The 21346-nt window shown below is 41.2% G+C and overlaps 1 protein-coding gene across 3 annotated transcripts in view; it reads right to left on the bottom strand.

Moving 5' to 3' along the window:
- Window positions 1-21346, bottom strand: part of LOC121946458 (dedicator of cytokinesis protein 3-like) — a 65628-nt gene that overhangs the window by 19924 nt on the left and 24358 nt on the right. For all 3 annotated transcript variants that reach the window (XM_088082052.1, XM_088082053.1, XM_088082051.1), the window contains exons 7-37: window positions 20337-20421; window positions 18942-18983; window positions 17146-17300; window positions 16933-17014; window positions 16784-16844; window positions 16551-16698; window positions 14822-14910; window positions 12985-13110; window positions 10046-10170; window positions 9742-9904; window positions 9484-9590; window positions 7218-7389; window positions 7031-7128; window positions 6455-6538; window positions 6243-6343; window positions 6066-6147; window positions 4773-4943; window positions 3893-4085; window positions 3629-3756; window positions 3287-3433; window positions 3066-3164; window positions 2863-2957; window positions 2594-2669; window positions 2329-2429; window positions 2158-2216; window positions 1910-2058; window positions 1126-1211; window positions 984-1010; window positions 782-877; window positions 630-690; window positions 434-527 (exon numbers count right to left, since the gene is read on the bottom strand). In XM_088082052.1, coding sequence (XP_087938178.1) covers window positions 434-527; window positions 630-690; window positions 782-877; window positions 984-1010; window positions 1126-1211; window positions 1910-2058; window positions 2158-2216; window positions 2329-2429; window positions 2594-2669; window positions 2863-2957; window positions 3066-3164; window positions 3287-3433; window positions 3629-3756; window positions 3893-4085; window positions 4773-4943; window positions 6066-6147; window positions 6243-6343; window positions 6455-6538; window positions 7031-7128; window positions 7218-7389; window positions 9484-9590; window positions 9742-9904; window positions 10046-10170; window positions 12985-13110; window positions 14822-14910; window positions 16551-16698; window positions 16784-16844; window positions 16933-17014; window positions 17146-17300; window positions 18942-18983; window positions 20337-20421 — 3302 coding nt within the window. The remainder of the gene's footprint in view (window positions 1-433; window positions 528-629; window positions 691-781; window positions 878-983; window positions 1011-1125; window positions 1212-1909; window positions 2059-2157; window positions 2217-2328; window positions 2430-2593; window positions 2670-2862; window positions 2958-3065; window positions 3165-3286; window positions 3434-3628; window positions 3757-3892; window positions 4086-4772; window positions 4944-6065; window positions 6148-6242; window positions 6344-6454; window positions 6539-7030; window positions 7129-7217; window positions 7390-9483; window positions 9591-9741; window positions 9905-10045; window positions 10171-12984; window positions 13111-14821; window positions 14911-16550; window positions 16699-16783; window positions 16845-16932; window positions 17015-17145; window positions 17301-18941; window positions 18984-20336; window positions 20422-21346) is intronic.

The following is a 21346-nucleotide window of genomic DNA, read 5'->3' as shown; positions in this document are numbered from 1 at the left end:
CTTTCCTTCAAACTGGACTGAACTCTGCACAAAGCAAAAGAAACCGGTCGATACTACTACGGGAGTAATACATTTCACCCCATTCTTCACAGAAATAAATGAAAAGTGAAATACCATCTGATCACACCATGAGAAGATTTATAATCAGCTAAAACAAGTGAAACCACCTCCGTGGGTGGGCTGTGGCAATGCAGGGCCTTTAACCAAAAGACAAACTGCTATAATTCTGCTCTAAATATTGTTTAAATAATGTTTCTTCCTGTCGCCATTAAGCTTTTCAAAACTATGTCTGTTCAACTTCCTCTCCAGATAAAATTCCAATGAAAGGAGGGAAAGAGCACATGAAGAACAACAGGACACATGTAGAGGCAAAGGCCTTAAACTGTGCACCATAAAAAAACCCAAAAAACCAAAACAAAACAATATCTGTTACCTGTGAAGTCTTCTGCTTGGAGATGCAGGTCACACAGCTTGTGGATGTAGCGGATGTACATGTCCTCCTTGTTGACCTCTGATTTGTAGAAGTTCTGGGGTTGAATGTGAGAAAAAAAAGGATTAAAATCTTGTTCCATGTGTAAAGATATTCAAAAATGTGTTTCAGACTAAAAACACTGCCATGAATGTCTCACCATAAGGTTGACAGAACCACCAATTTTCTTGTTCTCCATCTCATCTCCTTTCATGCAGTCCCTAAAAATAAAAACATTTTTTTTCTTGTCATTTGTCTGCAGTTTCATCATAAACCATCAGTGTTTTTATGTGCAACTCTATTTCAGTGTACCTGTAGTCCAGTAATCGCTCCACAAGTCTTGTGACTGATGTGACAAATGAGATCCCAGTCTCTCTCCAGGTCTCCTGCTCTATCTTCTCCAGCAGGCTGCACAAAAATACAGAGATATTATTACTAAAGGTGACAAGCACAGGGAGGGAATAGATATGAATCAGTGTCTCTTAGTTTTAACTGTGAGGGCATTACACCTCACCTTGGATAGGGACCAAACAGCTGGGTCCTGCGGTGTGACAGTCGAACAACACAGAGAAACATGTTAGATGGAAACACTGAGAGAGCAGCATCATTCTGAGTATCACTCCAAAGGGCTCACTAAACACAGGTTTGATGCTTACAAAAGGCTGAAGAGCTCTCTGTGATTATCATCGCCTTTCCCATCCGACACCATGCTGTCCAGCTTATCCATCAGCTCTGCTTCCACCTACACACACACACACACACACACACACACACACAAGGACATTCGGTGTGGATATCTTATGTGACAAAAAGCAGTCAAATTTTTATCAGAACTGCTGCAGCACACAATCTGTAGGGCTGCACTGAATGTCTTTTTCTTCTTTATTTTTTACAATGAAAGCTTCTATTGAGGTTTTCGAATAAAGGTTCAGATGTCTGTTGTCATATTTTATGACATCACTACCAGGGGACGTGTCTGCCTTCATATTTAGAACATGTGCATTTCTCCCCCACGAAATAAAACCATCAAAGTTGCCGAGAAATGTGAAAAAAGTGAAAATTTTGTTTTTAAAAAGCTAAATACAAAAATATGGATTGAAGCAGAATAGTTCCTAAGATAAACCATGCTTAATACAGTTATACTTTTGGAATTTATAATACTCAGAGATTACTAAAAATGTTTGGATCACACAAGCTGGAAACAATGCCATGCTGCCAACAAGTGGAATCTAATTCTACAAATAGTATAATACTAATAATATTAGCGTAGCCTAATCTTTATCTGCAAATGTGCATAAATACCAGGTTTTGACGAAATGAATACACATGCAAAAAATAAAAAAATAGAATTACAATGTCATTGTTATGACTGAAGCTCTAAAGCCTTGAACTATTCGGTACAGCCCTTTGTTGTTCATGGCATAACAATGTTATAATGACCTGTTTGAAGTTGCCATTTTTCCTCTGCTCCCAATCCATCATGTCGTGGAAAATTGGGATCATAATATTTCGGACCTCAGTCTGAGGCACCAGCGTGACGCCAAGGAAGGGACCCATCATTCCTGGGATAAAGTGGGGCTTGTTGTCACCTGGATTACATAGATGAAATAGTTAGGAGCCGTTGCTCTCGTTAATTTCATTTAAATCTACATGGAGGGGATTCAATGTGATATGTGTGTCAAACGCACCTAATTTTTGCCACATGCTGAAGAGCTCATAAGCCATCATTACTCTCATATCTCCATGCCTACAAAGAGCAGAGTAGAGAGTGAAGTATACAAAGTTAGATTAATTATTAACCTGTGGTGAAGATAATCCTCCCACTAATTTCTTATTGTGGTCATATTGTAGTTTCTTACTTGTCCAGGACTTTCTTTCTCTTGGCCGGGCCGAGTGCCTCCAGCTGCAGACTGGGCTGGTTGATGTACAGTACAGTGAGGCTGAAGAAGGAGTTCCACACCTAACACACACAGCAGGCAAGAACAAAAGCACATACATGCTATGTTGGATCATTAACACCAATTTCAGAAACCAAATTATGTAAACGTATCACGTAGTTTGGGGCTCCAAGGTGTGCTGGGCTTCCCAAATGCTAATGTAGCCCCCTGCTGTTCAGACACACACCTTGAAATCAAAATCTGTCTCTGAGAAGTTCTTGTGCAGTGCCGGAGACAGGAACTGTGTAGTCACCACGATGATACTGCGGGAAAGCAAACAATACACTGTCAGCTTACGAAACGAGGTAGCTGCCAAAAATAGATGAAAAAATTTGCAACACAAGCGTCACCTTCAGAACAGGATTATCTGAAGAGTGTCTGATCTAATGGTTGGCTGTATTCCCTTACCATCTCTGGGACAGAGACTGCATGACAGAAACGGAAAAGCAGACTCACTGACTAGTTAGAAGCCTCATGACGCTCCAGTCTCGGGGGAAGATAGTCAGTTTCATCAGATTGCGAAACACGCAGAAGATCTTCAACAGGAACTCCTGCCAAGGAATATATTAAGAGGGTGTATGCAGTCAAGGTATGTAGTAAGCAGGCTGCAGCAAAATGCTGTAATCATGCGCAGCTCTGTGACTCAGAGAGTTCCCCACCTTCAGCTCCTCTTTGCTGTGGAAGTTGTTGAGTAGATGGTGGAAGTGGATCTCTGTCATCTGCTGCAGCAGAGAGAGAAGACAGGAAACATACTCCCCCTGCATGAAAAAAATGACAGATGTGACCACACATATTTTAAAAGGTTAATCAACTCAAAATATTCACCAAATTCCACCTGTTTTTACTGCACATCAAAGAGACACACTGAGTGGAAGCTTACCGTTATCTCAGCAGTGCACTGGGGACAGCGTTGTCCTCTGGACGTCTCCACAGAGTGAGACTTGCTCATGATGGACAGCAGAGTCTGTAGCAGCACGTCCAGAAGGCTCTCCACCATCATCTCCACTTCCTCCTGAACAGAAGACTCCTGAGACACACAGATTTTTTGGGATTGATTTAGTGTTGTGCTAACAAGCTACAGCTACACTAAAATGATCAAATATATTTCAAGAGTAAATAGATATTTCATACTGCTTTTACTAATTCAATTGAACTTTTTTGGTAATCACATGAGATTTTAAGACATATATATCAAGTTTGCATATGGTAATATGTTCTCTACCATGGAGCTCGTCTTAATTATGGAAAAGATGCTGCCAAGGATCCCAGAACAGATGAGCAGCTCCCTCTGCTGGCGCAAATGCAGGTGGATGTGATGCAGAACCACCGGCAGCAGAATACTACGAGACTCTGAGGGAAGAGAGAAAGGAGACAGAGTGAGGATGAGACTGAAAAGCACTGCATGGACATTAGGCTTACATATACAGCTGTTTTGGCATCTTCAGGGAAAGAAAACACTTTGAATGAACCTGCACATTTGTCTCACCAGGGAAGAAGAAGAGGCGGCTCTCGACTGTACGAGCGATGGACTGCAGTTTGACTACATCCATGGACTGGCCGATGTCCACTGTGCTGGGCATGCTCCCTAGGGTCCCCCTGACATATTCGGCTACCTCCTGAACGGTAAACATCTGCAGCAGCTCATCAAAGATATCAGGGAAACTGTTCAACAGTGCAGCCTGGGAGAGAGATAAAGGACACAGAGAATGAATTTGTAGCTTGTAAATAACATGTTTTAAAGAAGCTACACTTACATGTATGAAGACATTACAAAAAAAAAGCTTATAATGGTTATTTTCTGAGTGACACTGACACAAACAAAAATAGCCCAAAATTAAGCCCGCTATCTTGTAAAAGGAGCACCAAGATCTTCAAAGAGGCGCACAGTTTATCTCTTTTCACATTCATAATCTCAGTTTCTATCTGAAGCACTAACTGCATATCAGACACTTAAGAACACATCAATCTGGATGCACAGCATCTGCTGCATTGTGGAACCAACACAGGGGGGCGCTGTGACTTACTGAGATGGACGAGAGCCCAGGAGCATGACCACAGAAAGACATGCAGCTGATCACACCCCTAAACTGTCCCAGAGCAAGACAAGGATGGGGCGACAGAGGGGGGGCGAGGGATTGAAGAATCGGTCACAAAATGCACAAGATGAAAAGTGAAATAAATAAAAAAGAAATGAAACAAGTTAACAGACAAAAATTAATCAATGAATAATGAATGCAAACGAAGAAGACGAATGAAATTTAAAATAAAAAACATTTATAACCAAAATAAGACTGCCAAGCAGGTGACATACTGTATGTCGTTAGAGCAGTTAGACAGTGTTTGTCATAATGTGTGAACTCTCTGACCTGTGTGAACACGAGATTCTCTGAGCTGCGGCTGTCCAGACTCAGGACGAAGCGGATTGACTGGAAGAGCTCTTGGATGCTCGCTCTGAATTGCTCCTCCTCCATCCCGCAGGTGGCTCTCGAGTACAGGATACGAGACTGGACGATGAACTTGAACAGGTACTCAAGAGCCTGAGGCGGTGCCAACAGGAAGCAAACGAAGAGGAACAGTAAGCAAACATACATTCGGTGCTTTAAATTCCCTTACAGTGAATGAAAACTAAGCACTGAGGGGTGTTTGTAGTTGATCATCCAAAGAAAATCAATACATATAAGAACATTTTTCCAATTTTGGGGGAACACATATAAAACTGGGGGGATTCAAATTCAAATGGAAAACACTTTACTCGTCCCCATGGGGCAATGTGGGTCCTCCGCCAGAAAATTTTGAGAATCAAAAACTTAAATTACTGCTTTCTGATGACATTTTTTGCACCAATTTGTGCTTTTTCTGAATCTGTTTATGGCGTAAATGTCTTTGTGTCCTCTGCTAATTATATGTTAGTTCTGGGGGTGATTTGTTTCCTGCCTAATCTACATCTATGCTGGGACACATGGTGGTACCTGACCCAGTGTTGGCTATATGTGAGACACTGAGAGAGGACAGTCCTCTAAGAGGAGTCACTTCCACTGTGGCAAGGTTCATAACCCTTTTAGCACGCAGATTGATTCTATCGACCTGGAAACAGGAACAACTTCCCACTTACACCATGTTGATCAAAGATGTTATGCAACACCTTAAACTGGAAAAAGTCAGATTGACTTTTAGAGGCTCCATTTAGATATTCCATAAGACTTGGCAACCCTTCAGTGATTACGGAGAGGCAGTAAATATCCTCTCAATCCTTTGCTACAACGAATAGGTTGTGAGAGGTCAATAATCACCATGTAAAGCAGCTTTGCACCTTTGCTCATATCTACTCTATATTTACTGCATGCATCCTATCCCTTAGGTGTGTCTGTGTATGTAAATTTTATACTATCTTTTTATTTGTATGCATTACTTACTGTTTGTTGAACTAAAACACCAATAAACAGACATAAAAAAGACTGTGGAAGTGCTTCACTCTAAAGAAGTCAATATCTGCAAAGATTTGTTTAAAACTTCCCCTCTCTCAGCAGGAAAAGTCACCAGCTGAGGCCTCATATGGCGTCAAATTACTTCTTACCAGCCTCTCTGTGTCCATTTCCTACTAATAAATCCCAGCAGAAGGCTCCAATACAGAGCAAAATGAAGTGAGTGTGATACTTTACCCTCATGGCTTCCTGGATGTGGTCCTGTCGGACGACCTCAGCTGAGCGGTCCATGTACCACTTCAGACATCGAATCAGCTCTCTGCACACACACAGTTTAAAATGATGAGAGACAATGACATGCATAACTTCATAGGTATGTAAATTCAGATTTTTGTGTTGACTTTGTGGCTGTACTTGTATGCCAAAGCTCCAGCAAAGTGATTCTGGATGTAGGAGTCCATGACAGGTCTGAAGTGGTAGAAACGGCTGTCCCTGAGCAAGTTAATGATGAACACCTAAACACAACCACATAAATATATAGATGTTATGCTTATATCCCCTGGTTACAGACAAAATATATCATAAAGCAGTGGAGCAGTGAAGATGTGCTCCATTAATTTTCGTACCAGTGACTGGAAAACCAGCGGTCCGTATTTATCAGTGTTGTCATCTAAAAGACAGAAGAGCGTATCCAGGACATCTCGCAAGAACTGTGAGGAGAGGAGAAAAAGGAACAACACTCAGCACATTAAAGGCTGCTGACTAAAATAGAAACAAAGGATAGCCCCTTCATCCAAAAACTGGCAATTAAATTTTTTAATCTTGAAATGATATCACTTCTAAACAGTGTTTAACATATGTTTTTACATAATAACAGATGTTTTACTGTAAATATTGGCCAATACTTAAAAAACTGAATTGTGAATGTTATATTATGTGAACAATTTAAAGCTTTAAAAGTGTAATGCCTCACTTGATCAGTCAATATATAAGAAGAAGAATATATCATGTATAGTCAATAAAGTCACACTTTTCTCTCTTGAAAATGCCTTTTCTTTCTCAGACTAAAAACTGTAAAAGTGGGAATTTCATTGATGTTGAATCTAGATGTTTCGCATTGTGCATTGAAAAGTAAATACTACAACCACACAGAAGGTAAATACACTTTCACATCAATAAATAAATAATGTGATGACAGTGACCTTGACAATCTCCTCTCCGCTGATCTGACGTAATCGACCAAGGATGTCCAAAACTCTGTCCGGATGGGCCTTCCAGTTCAGAAGAGCCAGAAGATCCACTAGAAACAGAATAAAATCAAATTGAGTTAAATTGAATTGAATGGGAAGTTAAAATATATAAATATTAGCATGCGAGGTGTTGAATTACCGTTCTGTGTGAGTTTGGTGGAGCAGAGTATCGTGGAGACCCAGAAAGTTTCTTTGGGGCTTCTCTGGAAGGGCAGGTTGGCCGGCAGGTTGGGGCAGCTGTTGAAGTCCTCTTTACAGCAGGGCAGACTGAGGTACAGGCCCTGGTTACTGAAGGTGGCGTTTTCATCACACTGAAGGACAAATACCAGAGGGGAAAGATAATTAAGGTCTGGAGAGAATTTGGAGTTAAGCCCAGTTCAGACTTCAGATTCGTGAAGAGATTAAACTGTTTTAGATTATGTGGAGAAAAGTTGCAGCGGTGTGAACTGGCCCATCTCAGCTCCACTCAAGCCAGCTGATGGTGTCGCCTGAGCATCAGCGCCAGACAAGGCCGTATGTGCGAATGTCACACATGTACTCAAAAAAATAAAAACAGTATTGTTACTGTCTTTACTTGCACCTGAAAAGCCAGGAGACAGTACAGTACAGATAGTCATTGGCATAAAGACGATACACCATCTTGTCTCGTAGCATTGGTGTAAACTTGCTGGTTTTGAGAACACTGCAGTCCAGCGCATCGCTGGTAGTTGTAGCTGCAACTTGTCTCATCATAAATATCTGGTCTGAACAGAGCTTTATGACACTGAACCATCATCATTATCATCATGGGGAAGAAAGTTGAGTGACTGGTCTCAACCGCAGCAGGGTCAGTGACTGGCCTCTGAGCACAAAAAAACCCTAGCAGCAGAGGAGCAGCCAGCCAGTCACTGACCAATGAAAGAAGCTGACCTACCCCTTGAGAATATTAACACAATATGCATATTACTTTGAGTAGCTTTCTAGCTTTGTGTGCTATGCTACAAGCACACTTATGGTGCATGCTTATGTGTTGTGCTCCCATACAAAAACTCTTATTCTGAAGCTGACACTTTAGCATGCTAACAACATTACATTGATCGCACATAATTTTAGCATGCTAAAAATGTTAGCATGCTTGACAGGGACATTCTACGCTATATAGCCTCGAGTTTGGGCTCACGGGTGGTTTCTAAGACAGATAAATTGATGCTAGTTAAACAGTTAATCAAATAATCTGGTGGGCAGAAAAGATTGTGGCCAGTCCCTCCCACCCTGAACACAAACTGTTTGAGTCACTCCACTCTGGCAGGACACTGCGGTCCATCAGGACAAAAACCTCACGTCTCAAAAACAGTTTCTTTTAATCTGCAGCTGGCCTCATCAACAAGGCCCGGGAACTCCACTGACACTGACTGTCATCACACCCCATGGACACTAAACAATACTTTAATGTTAAATTTCAACTTCTGTCACACAGCGTTACATTTACACACATCTTGGAACATCATTTTTGCACACAATCGCACATATCTTTTTCTTCTTTATCTTTAGGATAGATATACTGTAAATATTTTCAAATGTTTTTTAGCAGAAAGATTATTTCTTGGACGTTTTGCTTTAACTGACAGGACAGACATGGCATGAGAGGGGGAGAGAGAGGAGCTGACATGCAGCAAAGTTTTGTGTTTGAGTTTGTTAAATTCAAATTCTAAATATTAACAGAAACATTTTCATTTTTATTGTAAATGCATATCAGTTCCAAATATCAGTTATCTCATAATTATCTCATTGTCTCATTAATTACTAATAATCAGTATCGGTATCAGCTATGAAAAATAAATATCGATCAACCCCTAGTGCTAAGTAAAAGGCAACTGGGCATGCTCTTGATTTTTTTTAAGACCTCTTTTCCATATACACAGACATGTTATTTACACCTTTGTCCCTTAGTCGATTATGTCATACTTAACATTATTTTTGAGGTAACTCTAACCGCTGTGGTCACTCTTGAATTTTAATACCTACAAATGGGGGTCACAAGCCAGAGAAAGCTGACAAAAGTCTCTGGACAAAACATATATTTAATGCTACTGTTGGACCATTACCTCAGGACTGTGTAGCCATGACAGAGTATCTGATGTACATGTTTTTGGTGAAGGAGAGCAGACAACAAAATGGATAGTACTTTTAATTACATGTTGTCAGAGCCAGAACAGGCCACGACCTCGGGTCCACTGCTGGGAAAATACAATAAATATACACAGAGAGCTGCCAACAGCCAACTCCCAGCACTGGACTCCCCATCACAGCTGGCCCACTTCCATGCACTCACATTTAAAAGTTAAAGACACTAAAGGTCAAAGTCAAAGAGACACCAAAGACAAAACAACATATATCTAAAGTGTGTGTATTAAACCTGCACATACCTTGTACACATACAGCTCATGGCTTTCATCTGACAGTGTGGTCCCATCCTCTCTCATCAGAGGAGTGAAGGCAAAGCCAAACAGTTTTTTCTCTCCTTTGTCTTTAGCTGAAAAGAAAGCACATCATAATATCATGCACCATCATTTTGTATCCACACAGCACAAACCATACTTGCATAACTCAGAGCGTGATCCAATCTGTCCTAACAAACTTGTTCGCTGAGGGATGACTGCCACCGGGCTGCATTAGTGACTCACTGGAGCAGTGTCTGAACTCAAAGCGTAGGTGGGATCCTCTGAAACGATCTATGGGAATGGGCAACTTGACCATCTCACTCCAGCGAGGGCTGTTATTGTGGTAAAGGACAAAAGAGCGATATTCACTGGAGTTGGGCTCCCCGCTGCCCAAGCTGATGCAGTCCTAAGAAGAAAAGCAGATTGTGTTTAATGACACACACTGTTAATGATGTATCAAGTAAGCGTGAGGATGTATGGGAGGAAGACTGCACTCATCATGAGTCATACATGGATAATATGGCACATAATAACTAATGTGTCATACTTTGAGAGTGTCCCCGTCGGCGTAGAGTACATAGAGCGTGACTTCGATGTTCTTTTGGACGCTCTTGCCGCCCCTCTCAAACTCCCCCCGCTCCAGGGTCAGATATAGGTCGTTGCGTGTGTCACCTGAGACATTACACAAGAGAGACTTAAGGTAAAAGGAGAACTCTTTAAAGGTTTACAGGTCAAGCTGGTGATGAAAAGTTTGAAAATAATATTTATTTATTTATTTTTTTTTTAATCTGTGAGTGAAGAGAATAGATGTATTATAAGTAGTGGATACTGGACTCAAAGATGGCGCCCATGCGATTTCATGAAAACCGCACCAATCAAATTTGCTTCCATGTTGTGGCCCAGCACCTGCTTGTTCTTGCCTGCTCCAAATCTTTACATTGTGATAATTTTACTCGAATTTGGAAAGGTTTCACAATTATAAAACCTGCATGGATAAAGAAAACCATAATACAAAGACTACTGACTTATATTGTTTGCAGTTTGTGGGATCCTGTCAACAGTTTTCAAGACGTTTCTTTTATTTTTGTGTTCTACGGGAAAATAGTTTTGGGGCTGCAGGTTGTTTTCCCTTTGCAGTACCATAAGTAGCCACTGGGGAAAATTGGCAGCAAGGCTGAGTGGGGACATATCCAGCTTTTTAAATTTCTCAATGGTGTGGAGAAAGATGTGAGATTACCAGACTTCTGAAGCCCACTTTTCATCTCTGCTTCAGGATAGGAGCCTAAGGCTACATTAGCAGTTACTAGCAAAAGGCACCTGAATCTGTGACCTGAACTGTCAGCAGTCAAGCAGCATTAAGAGTCATGTAGGCATCAGGTTTTTAGAAAGTAGAGAAATGAGTGGGTTTTTTAAAAAAAAAAAAAAAAGTAAGAGGGGTCCATTTTAAACAACAGCAAAACTATTTGAAAACATCTGTTTACAAACTTTTGCACAACTTGTGCAGCGTAATCCAAGTTTAATTTATCCAGTTGTATGCTTAGTAGTTCCCCAATAGAAAGCACTTCAATATATCAAGAATTTTCTCTATTTTTGGATTCTTCATTCTCTGTGGAGGCATGTTAGAAACAATATTCTTTATGAAGTCATTGTGACACGGGTTTAGCAATTGATAAACAAATAGTCTTTTGGGAGGTGAAGTATTGCTTTGAGCTAAGACATCATGTGCAAAATCATTGACCTTCTGAGGTTCAACAACAGGACAGAGACGTCTCAGAAATTCCCAGACTATGATAACAAACATGTCTCCTGCCTAGGCGATGTTAATAAGTTACAATGTACATGTCAGCCTCTGCTCCACAGCTGAACTCTGAGTGGTCAACATAAATTAAGAGCAAGATGTGCACCACACGTCATTGTTCTTGAGAAATGACCCTGCTGAGCTGTAATATACTGTAGCTCATGGCTGCCTCAGGACCTTTTGTGAGGTCAGTATTTAATGCAATAAATATCAGTGGCAACAGAGGAGGAAGATATTGCCGTTATTTATAAAATCAGATTATAGTTATTTATATCCAAGTCATTTCCTTGGGGACGGATGAGTCACAAGGGTTGATATTGGGAGGTATTTCAGGCTAACTGGAGAGGAGAGGAGAGGAGAGGAGAGGAGAGGAGAGGAGAGGAGAAGAAAGAAGAAGAGAGGAGAGGAGAGGAGAGGAGAGGAGAGGAGAAGAGAAGAGAGGAGAGGAGAAGAAAGAAGAAGAGAGGAGAGGATCATGCATTCTCATTGGACACAAAGCAGAGCAATGTTATCTAATGAGATATACCAAAATAAACACACACCTCTTCCTTTCTCTCTGTCTTTGCGTTATCTTTGAAGACCTCTGCCACAAATAGGGAGTGACAAACTGAGACCAGAGGTGGCCAAAATACTCAGATCCTACACTTAACTAAAAGTAACAATTACACAATCTGAAAGTATGTCACTGTTAGCAAGCAGCAGCTGTGTTTCCAGTGGCTTTTTAGGCTCCAGACGTGGGTGTTTTTTTAGGCGACCTGTCGCTGTTTTTTCCTGCAGCTTTTTAGGCACTTTTACAGCCAGGATGGTGGCACAAAAAGTGATTGTTTTTAAAGAGACATTGCTGTTTTTCCTGCTGTGATTGTGCCCCAAAATCCGTTATTTTAAGCTGGGATTTTTCTCCTAACCTAACCATTACCAAATGGGTTTTTTGCCTGAACCTATCCACACATCACACAACCACAGCAGGGATGAAACATTAAATTTCAAAGCTACATAATAATGTGTTCATGTGACGTATCCATTTGTTTTGAAGAAACATACAATACCAACATGTTTGCGTTGGATAATTGCAGCTATTTGGACCTCAAACAGTTATTAAGTGAAACTCTTTACCCTCCATTAATAATTTATTGTAAGTGAAAGTTTCTGGTCACTGTACCTGCTTTTGAATTTACTTCCCTGGAACACCGAACATATATCTATGTTGTTCAATCTACTGTTTCTATATATACATATATATACATATATATATATATATATATATATATATATACATATATATATATATATATATATATATATATATATATACACATACATATGTGTCCATATGTCCATCTTGTTGTTGTAAGTAAGAATTGGATCTAAATTTACTTATCTGTTTTAATGAAGTAAAATAAATGAATAAATGATGTATTTACAACAGGTGCTGTGATGATTTCCTTGTCATCGCAGCCCAGTCTGCTCTGTCCAACATCTCTCTAAAACCATTTTCTGCTGTTTTTGTCTTTTAAATCTTTTACCTTCATTCTTGCTTTTTTACATTCATCTTGCCCCGTCTCTGTCCTGTCCATCCTGATCTGTGACCGTGCCCTCCTTTCATTCCTCCAAGCCATCTGGCCTCTGGTCTTCACCTCCTCCTGAACCTCTCTGTCCCCATTACCGCCCGCTGCTCTTTGCCTCCTTACCTGGCAGGATGACATCTGGGAAACCCAGCTTGCGTGTAAGTGCCAAGGCCCTGTTGAACACAGCTTGGTTCTCCCGTCTGATCTGCTCCAGCTCACCCCGCAGCAGCTGCAGGGAAATGATGAGGCCTGGGGGCAGGAGGAGAGAGTGGGGGTGGGCACGTTTGTGTGTGAGTACGGGGGGGAAAGGGCAGATGAAGAGGTGTGGGGTTGTAGGAGGAAAGTGGAATTGAAAGGAAGGCAAGCAATGGGACGAGGAGGTAGGGAGATGGGAGAAGGGAGGGACAGTGGGGTATTTAAAGGACATTAGTCAGAATGTGGGGGAGGAGAAGACAGACACAGGAGTGTATGAAGAGACGTGATCAGAGCCAGGAACAACAGAAGAAAGGAGGAGAAAATGGTGTAGTGGAATTACGCAAAGAAGCTCGAAAAAAAATGGCTACCACACAAATCTAGTGACAGATTTTTATAAGGCATGAGTCATATATCAAACTGTGAGTTACTCATAAAAAAAGAAGTAATAGTGAATAAGCAGAGTTCACGCTTACGGTGAGGCCATTTTAAAACTCCACATAGCACGACTGCTTAAAGGAACAGTTCACCCCCTTGAGTTTAAGTTAACTTTATATTCATAAATATCAGAGTATAGTTTCTATGCTGAATATTGATGCCACCCTCTTATTTTTCATTAAATATATAGCTGCAGCCAGGAGCCAACTGGCTTTATGAAGGACAATTTCTATTTCTTGGCCAGGAGCAGAAGTCACTGCTCCCGGCCAAGAAATTATACCCCCACGTAATCCCCCGTAAACTGCAGACCTAACACCTCTGTTATTGTTCATAATCAAATTAAATAAGATATGATGGGTTAATTAATGAGCTTTAGAGGTGCTGGTTGGAATACTATTTTACCTTTGGATAGAGCCAGGCTCGCTGTTTTTTACTGTTTCTAATATTGTACTAAGCTAAATGTCTACCGTCTGTAGCTTTTTATTTACCAAACAGACATGAGGGCTGACAATCTGTTCATTTATCTCTTGGGCAAGAAAGTTAAAATGCTGAAAGTTGAACTATTCCTTTAAATATCTGGAGAAAAAAAATAAGTGATTTCATCCTGTTAATCCAAACTTGAATTACAACACTGCCAGCAATAACTTAAGCAATACTACATTCTTGTTTTTTTAAATCAATGCTAAAGTCCCTGACACACCAAGCTGATGGTCAGATTTCTGCCGCCTGCTGATATAAAGAGTTTTTTTCTCTCATGCAGTGCTAGTTGGCTGTTGGCTGTAGTCTTTTTGTTGTGTTCAAGTGAAACTTTTTGACTGAGACACATGCAATGTGATGCAATGCAAAAGTCAGCCTTCATCACCAGTAGTTGTTTGATGTTGCTTTGGTGTGTCTGGGCCTTAACAACATGGTAAGAACACACAGGGCGAAGTATCTAACAGACCCACGTCAAAACATCTACTGTTGCATAACTCTGTTGCCTAGTGTAAGTGCAGATGGACTCTCTTAGCACCAAGGTCGTCTTTTCCTAAGTCCTTGTGAATTCACCTTTTCGTCTTTCCTTGATCTCATGATGATCCCATCATGGTCAAGGAATAGTATTTTGGAAAAACAAAGCATGTAATTTTTTTGACTATTTAACTGCAGCGGACAACCCTAACCTGTTTACTCACTTTGAGCTGCTTTAGATAAAAACATCAGCAAGAAACATTTACTTTGCCCTTCACTTTTCTCTTTAAACTCTAGACCACTTTTTTTTTTCTTTCAAGGGTGCAAATCTAATCCTCGGGAGAGCAAACAGGTAACAGATCTGCAGAGACAACATATTTACCATAGTTGGTGCTGGGAGCTGAGTACTTGGTGTTGGACTTGCGGATGATGTTTTCCTGTATCTGGTACCACTCGTTCTCGTTGTTACATCTGGAGAGAAAGACAGTGGGGTGGGGATGTTGACAACGCGCCCATTAGTGGGTCCAGATGGAGAGATGGGGATTGTGTGCATGGGGACTACATGAACAGCATGTGTCCCAGAGCCGATTTCCTCCTGGAGAAAAGGTAGCAGCAGGGGGAGGTGCTATCAAGCAGCACATTAGCCCAAATGCACAGCTCACTAAGCAAACCTGACAGCCAGCTCTCTACCAGCCTTTTTCATTACTGTGGGCCCGTAGGCCCCTGGGATGGCATGGGGAAATGCACAGACTGGAGCGTTATAGGAGCCGACAGTTTGGAGGCAGCTCAGCACTGAATCACTGCTTGCTTTTTTAAAAGGGAAGAGCTCTTCACCGCAGCAGAGGAATCCAATAACAATGACAGCTTTCTATTCTGGAAATCTTTTATTTCACACCGAGCTGTAAAGCTCTCCTGAAAATACTACGCGAGAAAAACATCACAAACAACAGGATGGAAAAGTATATGAATGACCTCTGACCTGGAGTGGATGCTGAGGAGGACACAAGGACACATTCTAACTGTTGACTGACAGAAGAAAATGCTGAGCTTGGTGTTGTTTTTTTCTATGCCCTCTAACTTTGCTCAATTATCTAAGTGTCATCTCTCTCGGTCTCTTCCCCTCTCCTTCTCTGTGTCTCCCTCCTTCACTGGGTTGGCCGGCGTACAGGAGTGACTCTCTGTGGCGAAGCCTAACAGAAGCAGCCAGATTCACAACACGCCAAGGGCCCTATCTCAGGCCCGGGGTGAGCAGCTATTGATTTTCCAGAGGACACTTCATTATCATTCTGGTCAAAACACACCAGGCATCAACACTGAAGCACTAGGTTGTCATGCGCAACATTTGCAGAACATTCACACATTCCCGCCCCACTGCATTGACTCTTGAAGTGTATTTCCAACAGTAACAGAAGCCATGCAACCACTGAGCAATTACACTGTCCATTTTTATGGTAATATTCAGTTTCACACCTTAAAATGCCAGATGAATATTTTTTTGCACTGCTGCATTCATAATCAAGAAAAAGAGCTTCATGTCAGCCCATTTTTATTCCCAACTCGTCAAATATGGCCGCTTGGTCAGTGATTTCGACATCAGGCCAACGCAAAAAGGGGATATGATATGCATTCCACTGATACTGCACAGGGTTGAAACTGAAGACACTGATAGCTACATTATATAAGAAGCTGGAAAGTCCCTGTAAGGTGGGCAGGAGGTTAAGTGGATCCAACAAACCCCTGATTTTTACATGCTATCTGTTTACTTCCTGTATGAATAATAAGGGAAACCATGATTTTTTTATCAACTTGATCAGATGCTTTTGTTGCACAAGAAAATAAATGTAAATTCAACATGTTTCAGTAATGTTGTTAAGTGTATTTTGAAAAAGACTGTGTGTAATGAGCTGAAACTGTACATTTCCTATAAAAATGGAACTGTATTTTTTGAAAAGACACAATGCATATAGCAGAAGTTAATTAACACAGCATCCAGGAACCTCGACAACAGACACAGGAGGACACCAAGCGAGTCAAATGTAGACATTAAAGTCAACTGTCGGTGGCGTTATTTGATGAGCTGGGATGAGAATGTGCTGCACATATATACTCACGTGTAAACTTTGAGTACAAAGTCCTTCTCCTCTTTGAGGTCTGTGATGGTGTGGAAAACATCACTCATGGCGAGAACAGCGCACCCATAAGGTCGTCTGTACTGCACATGAGGCGGGCCTTTCTTTGAGTCGTTCAGTAGCATACGACCTGAAAACAAAAAGGAGAGGGAGGTGCTAAGGAGAAGAACTGGTGAGTGAAAAACTGCTGTGATTGAACACTGTACTTTATTTACCAGTTCTGATGACGTGTGCAACAATGTACAGGTCTCTCTTCAAGTCTTTGCTGCTCAGGTCCTGAAGAAAAAAGGGATGAATAATGTTAGCAGAAAAGTTGAAATGCTGAATATTTTTATTTCATGCTAAAGAAGGGAAAATGTATTACCGTAAAGAGAGCACACAGACGATCAACCTTCTCTGGATTCTTTGGTCCTCCATTTTTGTTCAGTTTCACCATGAACTTCTCACTACAAAAGAAGCCAGTTGAAAGTGTCAGAGTGTCTGCCAACCACTGAATGCCTCAGTCACTCTGCTGGACAGAAATAGTGTGTTTGCCCTTGCATGAATACAATATACATTGCAGGGCTGTTTCGTGTACCTGATCTGTTTGGCCTCACGAGTGTCGTACAGAGAGAAGAAGACGTCCGCGTCCTCGCTGATGCTGTTGTAAGTAAAGCTCTTCAGATTGATGAAGAGGTGGTGCGACACAGGGACACGGCAACCGTCACCATGGCGCTGTCTCATGCTGTCACCCTGGGAACGAAGAAGAAAGTGACCGCTAACAAGACGGGTCCTCACTGTGAGCAAGGCCAAGTACCTGCCACTACGTATATAGATAAGCTTATTTAACAGATCAATGGGGGCACTGTGCGGGGCGAATAATTTATTGATATATGGTCCACTGAGTATTTCATCCTGTCACATGTTCATGCTATTTACAGTAGACTCAGTGGACATGCAAGTTACAAGAAATGATGAATGAGTCATGGAAACTACAGCTCTGGTGGGTCTGTTTTTTCGCTATCTTCATACAGAGCCAGGGTAGCTAGGCTAACTGGCTGCTGGTGGTAGCTTCACATTTGATGGACAGACATGAGAGTGGTATCAGTCCTCTCATTTGAATCAACAGAACCAACAATGGTTTTTCTCAATATGTCTAACTATTCCTTTAATGACCCGTAAGCCAAATCTGGGCCACGACAGGGTGACAGGTGGCCCCCTAAACATTTTCTAACTCACATGTAAAATAGATGGGATTTTTTTTGGTAATTTTAATGTAAACAAGGTGCCACAGGGCATTAAAACATCAAAATAAAGCTTTTTTTTTTTTTTTTTAAAAAAAAAAAAAAAAAAACCCTTAACAGTGATACTGGCTGGGCCCCAAATGTCCTCAAATCCTAGATACACCCCTGCGTACACCTGACTTGTGAAAAGCTGCTGCTACTGGTGTATTTAGTGTGATTAGTGAAAGACAGTATGCAAGATTTAGGAGTTTTAGTGGCATGTAGTGGTGAGGATTGTAGATTGCAACCAGCTGAAACTTTTCCTGGTTAGAATTCTTTAAGTGTTCATTGTTCAGAGGGTTTTAACTTGGAGCAGACTTATTCGCATTAGTTACAAATCATTGTTTTTCCATCAGGGCTTGTTGCAGAGGGGCTTCTAACTACAGTGCCTGATGCAGAAACACTAGAGTCAATGTTAGGTTGGTCCCCTTTGGGCTACTTGGTGGTGCAAAACGGTGATCTCAAAAAAACAAAGACCCACTCCCTATGTAGATTTAAACGGCTCATTCTAAGGTAACGAAAACACAACAACTATAATTATCAGGTGATTACACACTAAAAAAAACAAACTGATTATATTATCGCTCATTTCTGCCAATATATCCCCCTAAATCCTATACGCTGGCCCATATAAGGCCCTCTTTCTATAAATATAAAGCTTTAATGGGAGATGTAATACGTGACAAATAGGCCATAAACGACATACTAAAAACACTGCATACCTTAATGATTTGTTGCAGTTGCAACAAGTCTTTAAACTGGTGTTTCCTCATAAATGAAATTCAGTGGACACAGCTATCTACACTGCAGTCTCATTTGTGCATACATCTTGGGGCATGTGTGGTCCCAGTGGGAATCAACCCTCACACCCTGGCAGTGATGCTGTGAGGTTCTTATGAAGCGTGGCAGTGACACCTTGTAATTTTAATTTCATATAAAGGGCTTTTCAGCCCTACAAGCTCTTACTCTCGGTGCAATTAGAGAAATTCCTGGATCTCCAGGTCTAAAGGTGGCAGTGTACAGAGAGAAATCTAAAATGAGAGATGAAGAGGCTGGCACAGGATGAAAGGACTGGTGATTTTGTAAACAAGCATCTTAAAAAAGACTATACCTGGTTTGTGCTTTGCTGGCCACAGTGTCTGCTGGATACATGCTAAAAAAGAGCAGAGTTCAAAGGAAAGTTGTCAGATCAGTCGGCCCATTCTTTACTCTTCCCACACAGCACTGAACTTATTTACCTTATAGCAGCTTCAGACACACACTACCTGAACGATGCCTCGGTTGATGCTTCAAATATGACAAAATTTTGACCTACGTACGTTGCAGAGTGGCTATACTACTGCTCCTGCAGCGCTAAAAGAAGCCCACATGAGGCAAAACGTGAGCGTGTGGGAGATGAGAGGACAAAGCCAGTATCGCCCACACACACCTCTCAGCTCAGCAGCCTGAAAGAACTCCTCTACTCTGCTACCTGAAGAGGTGCCAAGACCTTGTGCCCTGCCAAAAACAAGCTCACTTTCATCGACAGAGTCAGGAGGCTTTTTGGCAAGGAAGAGCTACGCTGTTGTTTCTGTACAGAGCATTTAGTGCACAAACATTCTGCGTGCAAAGCTGAGAAACATGGCAATGGGATAATAGGAGGCTGCAGGGCAGTTGGAGTGTGTTTTGATCAGCATATGGAGCTTCAACTTCTGACCAGAAAGGATCTCCCTCCTAGATAACAGTCTCCAGCAGTATTACATTAGATTTCATAACATCTGTGCTGTAATCGCATATTTCTAAAATTCGATCTGCCTCAGTACGTCTCCTAAGTCTCCTCTCTGTCTCCTCTCTGTCTCTCTCTTACTGTCTGTGTATACATTTGAAAGTTCCATGTCACCAAAGCCAAAATACATTTGAAGCATTATTTATTCATGGATAATATGTCTCTAGTCGGTTGAGGGACTGAGCAACTACGGCTAAAATATGTAATTTATTTTTAAAAATAACAATAAAAAATTGATTTGTATGTATTTTCCCATAGCCTCACCTGGGACTGTCACTTTGCATTATGTCTGCATTGCAAGCTGGCAATCACGCTTGTGAGAGTCACGTGCATGCAAGGAAAGGGACACACTCAATATGGCGGTAAGATAAGCATAAAGAACAGGTCACATGAGAAAGCTTCAACAGCTGATTCGCACTCTCTGTCTCTTGTGAGTCACCTTCTTATGGATGATTTGATAATCGGTACATTCACACATCCCTACACATCCAACAACAACACATTGTTATATGCAAAACATGGCAATGAAAATAAAAGGCAGGAAAAAAAAGCTCACAGTATGTAAAGCCAGAATTATTTGAGTCACTGCAAAAGACATACTGTAGTATGTGCATGCTGCAGAATGTGTTTAACTATCCTACATAGAATGTACATTTACTTTACTAATTTATTGCATTCAATAATTCACGGGGTGAATTTGTAAAGCATGCATGGTTCAAGAATATTTTCCATCCAACATACCAGTTTGTGTAGCTCTGATACACTGATCTGATCCGGATCCACCATCTCAAACTCTTTCCTGGGAACAAGGTCTAAGCCGAGGTGCCTGGTGAAAGAGGGATTAGGGGTGTAAGAAGAAGAAAGTTCATTCTGAAAGATGATAAAAAAATGCCCTAATGTGTCTAATTCAACTTGGTAATATATCCAGCATAAAAGCATCACTTTATAAACATGCTGTTTCTGTTATTTGCTACTTTATACTGCTACATTTAAGAGAGAAATATTGTACTTTTTACTTTACTCTAGTTATCTGAAATCTTAAGTTACTAGTTTACATATTAAAGTACTCATCTCAAAGGTTTTCATATTTATAAATGTCTATTAAGTCGCTATTTATTGCCAAATAAAGTAACACAATGATGATGGTGCTTATGGCCTACTAATGAAAGCCCTTGCATTTGCAGTAGCACAAACTGGGTGTCTGTGGCAACCTTCCTGGGAGAAATCACAAATTAGTGATGTGTTGTCGAGCAGAGGCTGGTCTGCCAGAGAGGGTAGAGGGCGCAAACACCACAGACTCGCGCTTCACCTCATTTGTGTATGGGGCAGTGTACATTTTTCTTCTGTCTCTTGCCGAACAAGCAAAGAAAAGAGTGATGACGTCACACAGGTGACATTGTTCGGATCTCTGGAGAGTGAGATCCAAAAACAACACACTTGCAATCACCACTTATCGCCAAACGTGCCGCCAAGGAGAACCAAACAGACATCTTCAAGACTGTAACTTTAACAAACTAAGCCATTAACGACAGGATATCGGTGAGTGTTTGTCACCCTAACCAAGGGTCCCGTGCTGTTGGCACAACTCAGACATTGTCAGACTCTTTTTGCACCAATTCAGCATGTTGCATCGGCAAGAAGTTGGCAGAGACGGAGAAGATGGCTGAGCCCGTCAGTGAAAAAAAATCACTCTGACTTGCTCTCCAGTTCAGTGTATGAAAAGAGAAAGTGAATTAAGGAAAGCAGACAAA

This window comes from Plectropomus leopardus, chromosome 9, assembly GCF_026936395.1.
Source record: "Plectropomus leopardus strain MGB_pleo_1.0 chromosome 9, ASM2693639v1, whole genome shotgun sequence".
Lineage (NCBI taxonomy): Eukaryota > Metazoa > Chordata > Actinopteri > Perciformes > Serranidae > Plectropomus > Plectropomus leopardus.
The sequence above is the reverse complement of the archived record's forward strand: the minus strand, read 5'-3'. Positions and strand labels throughout refer to the sequence as shown.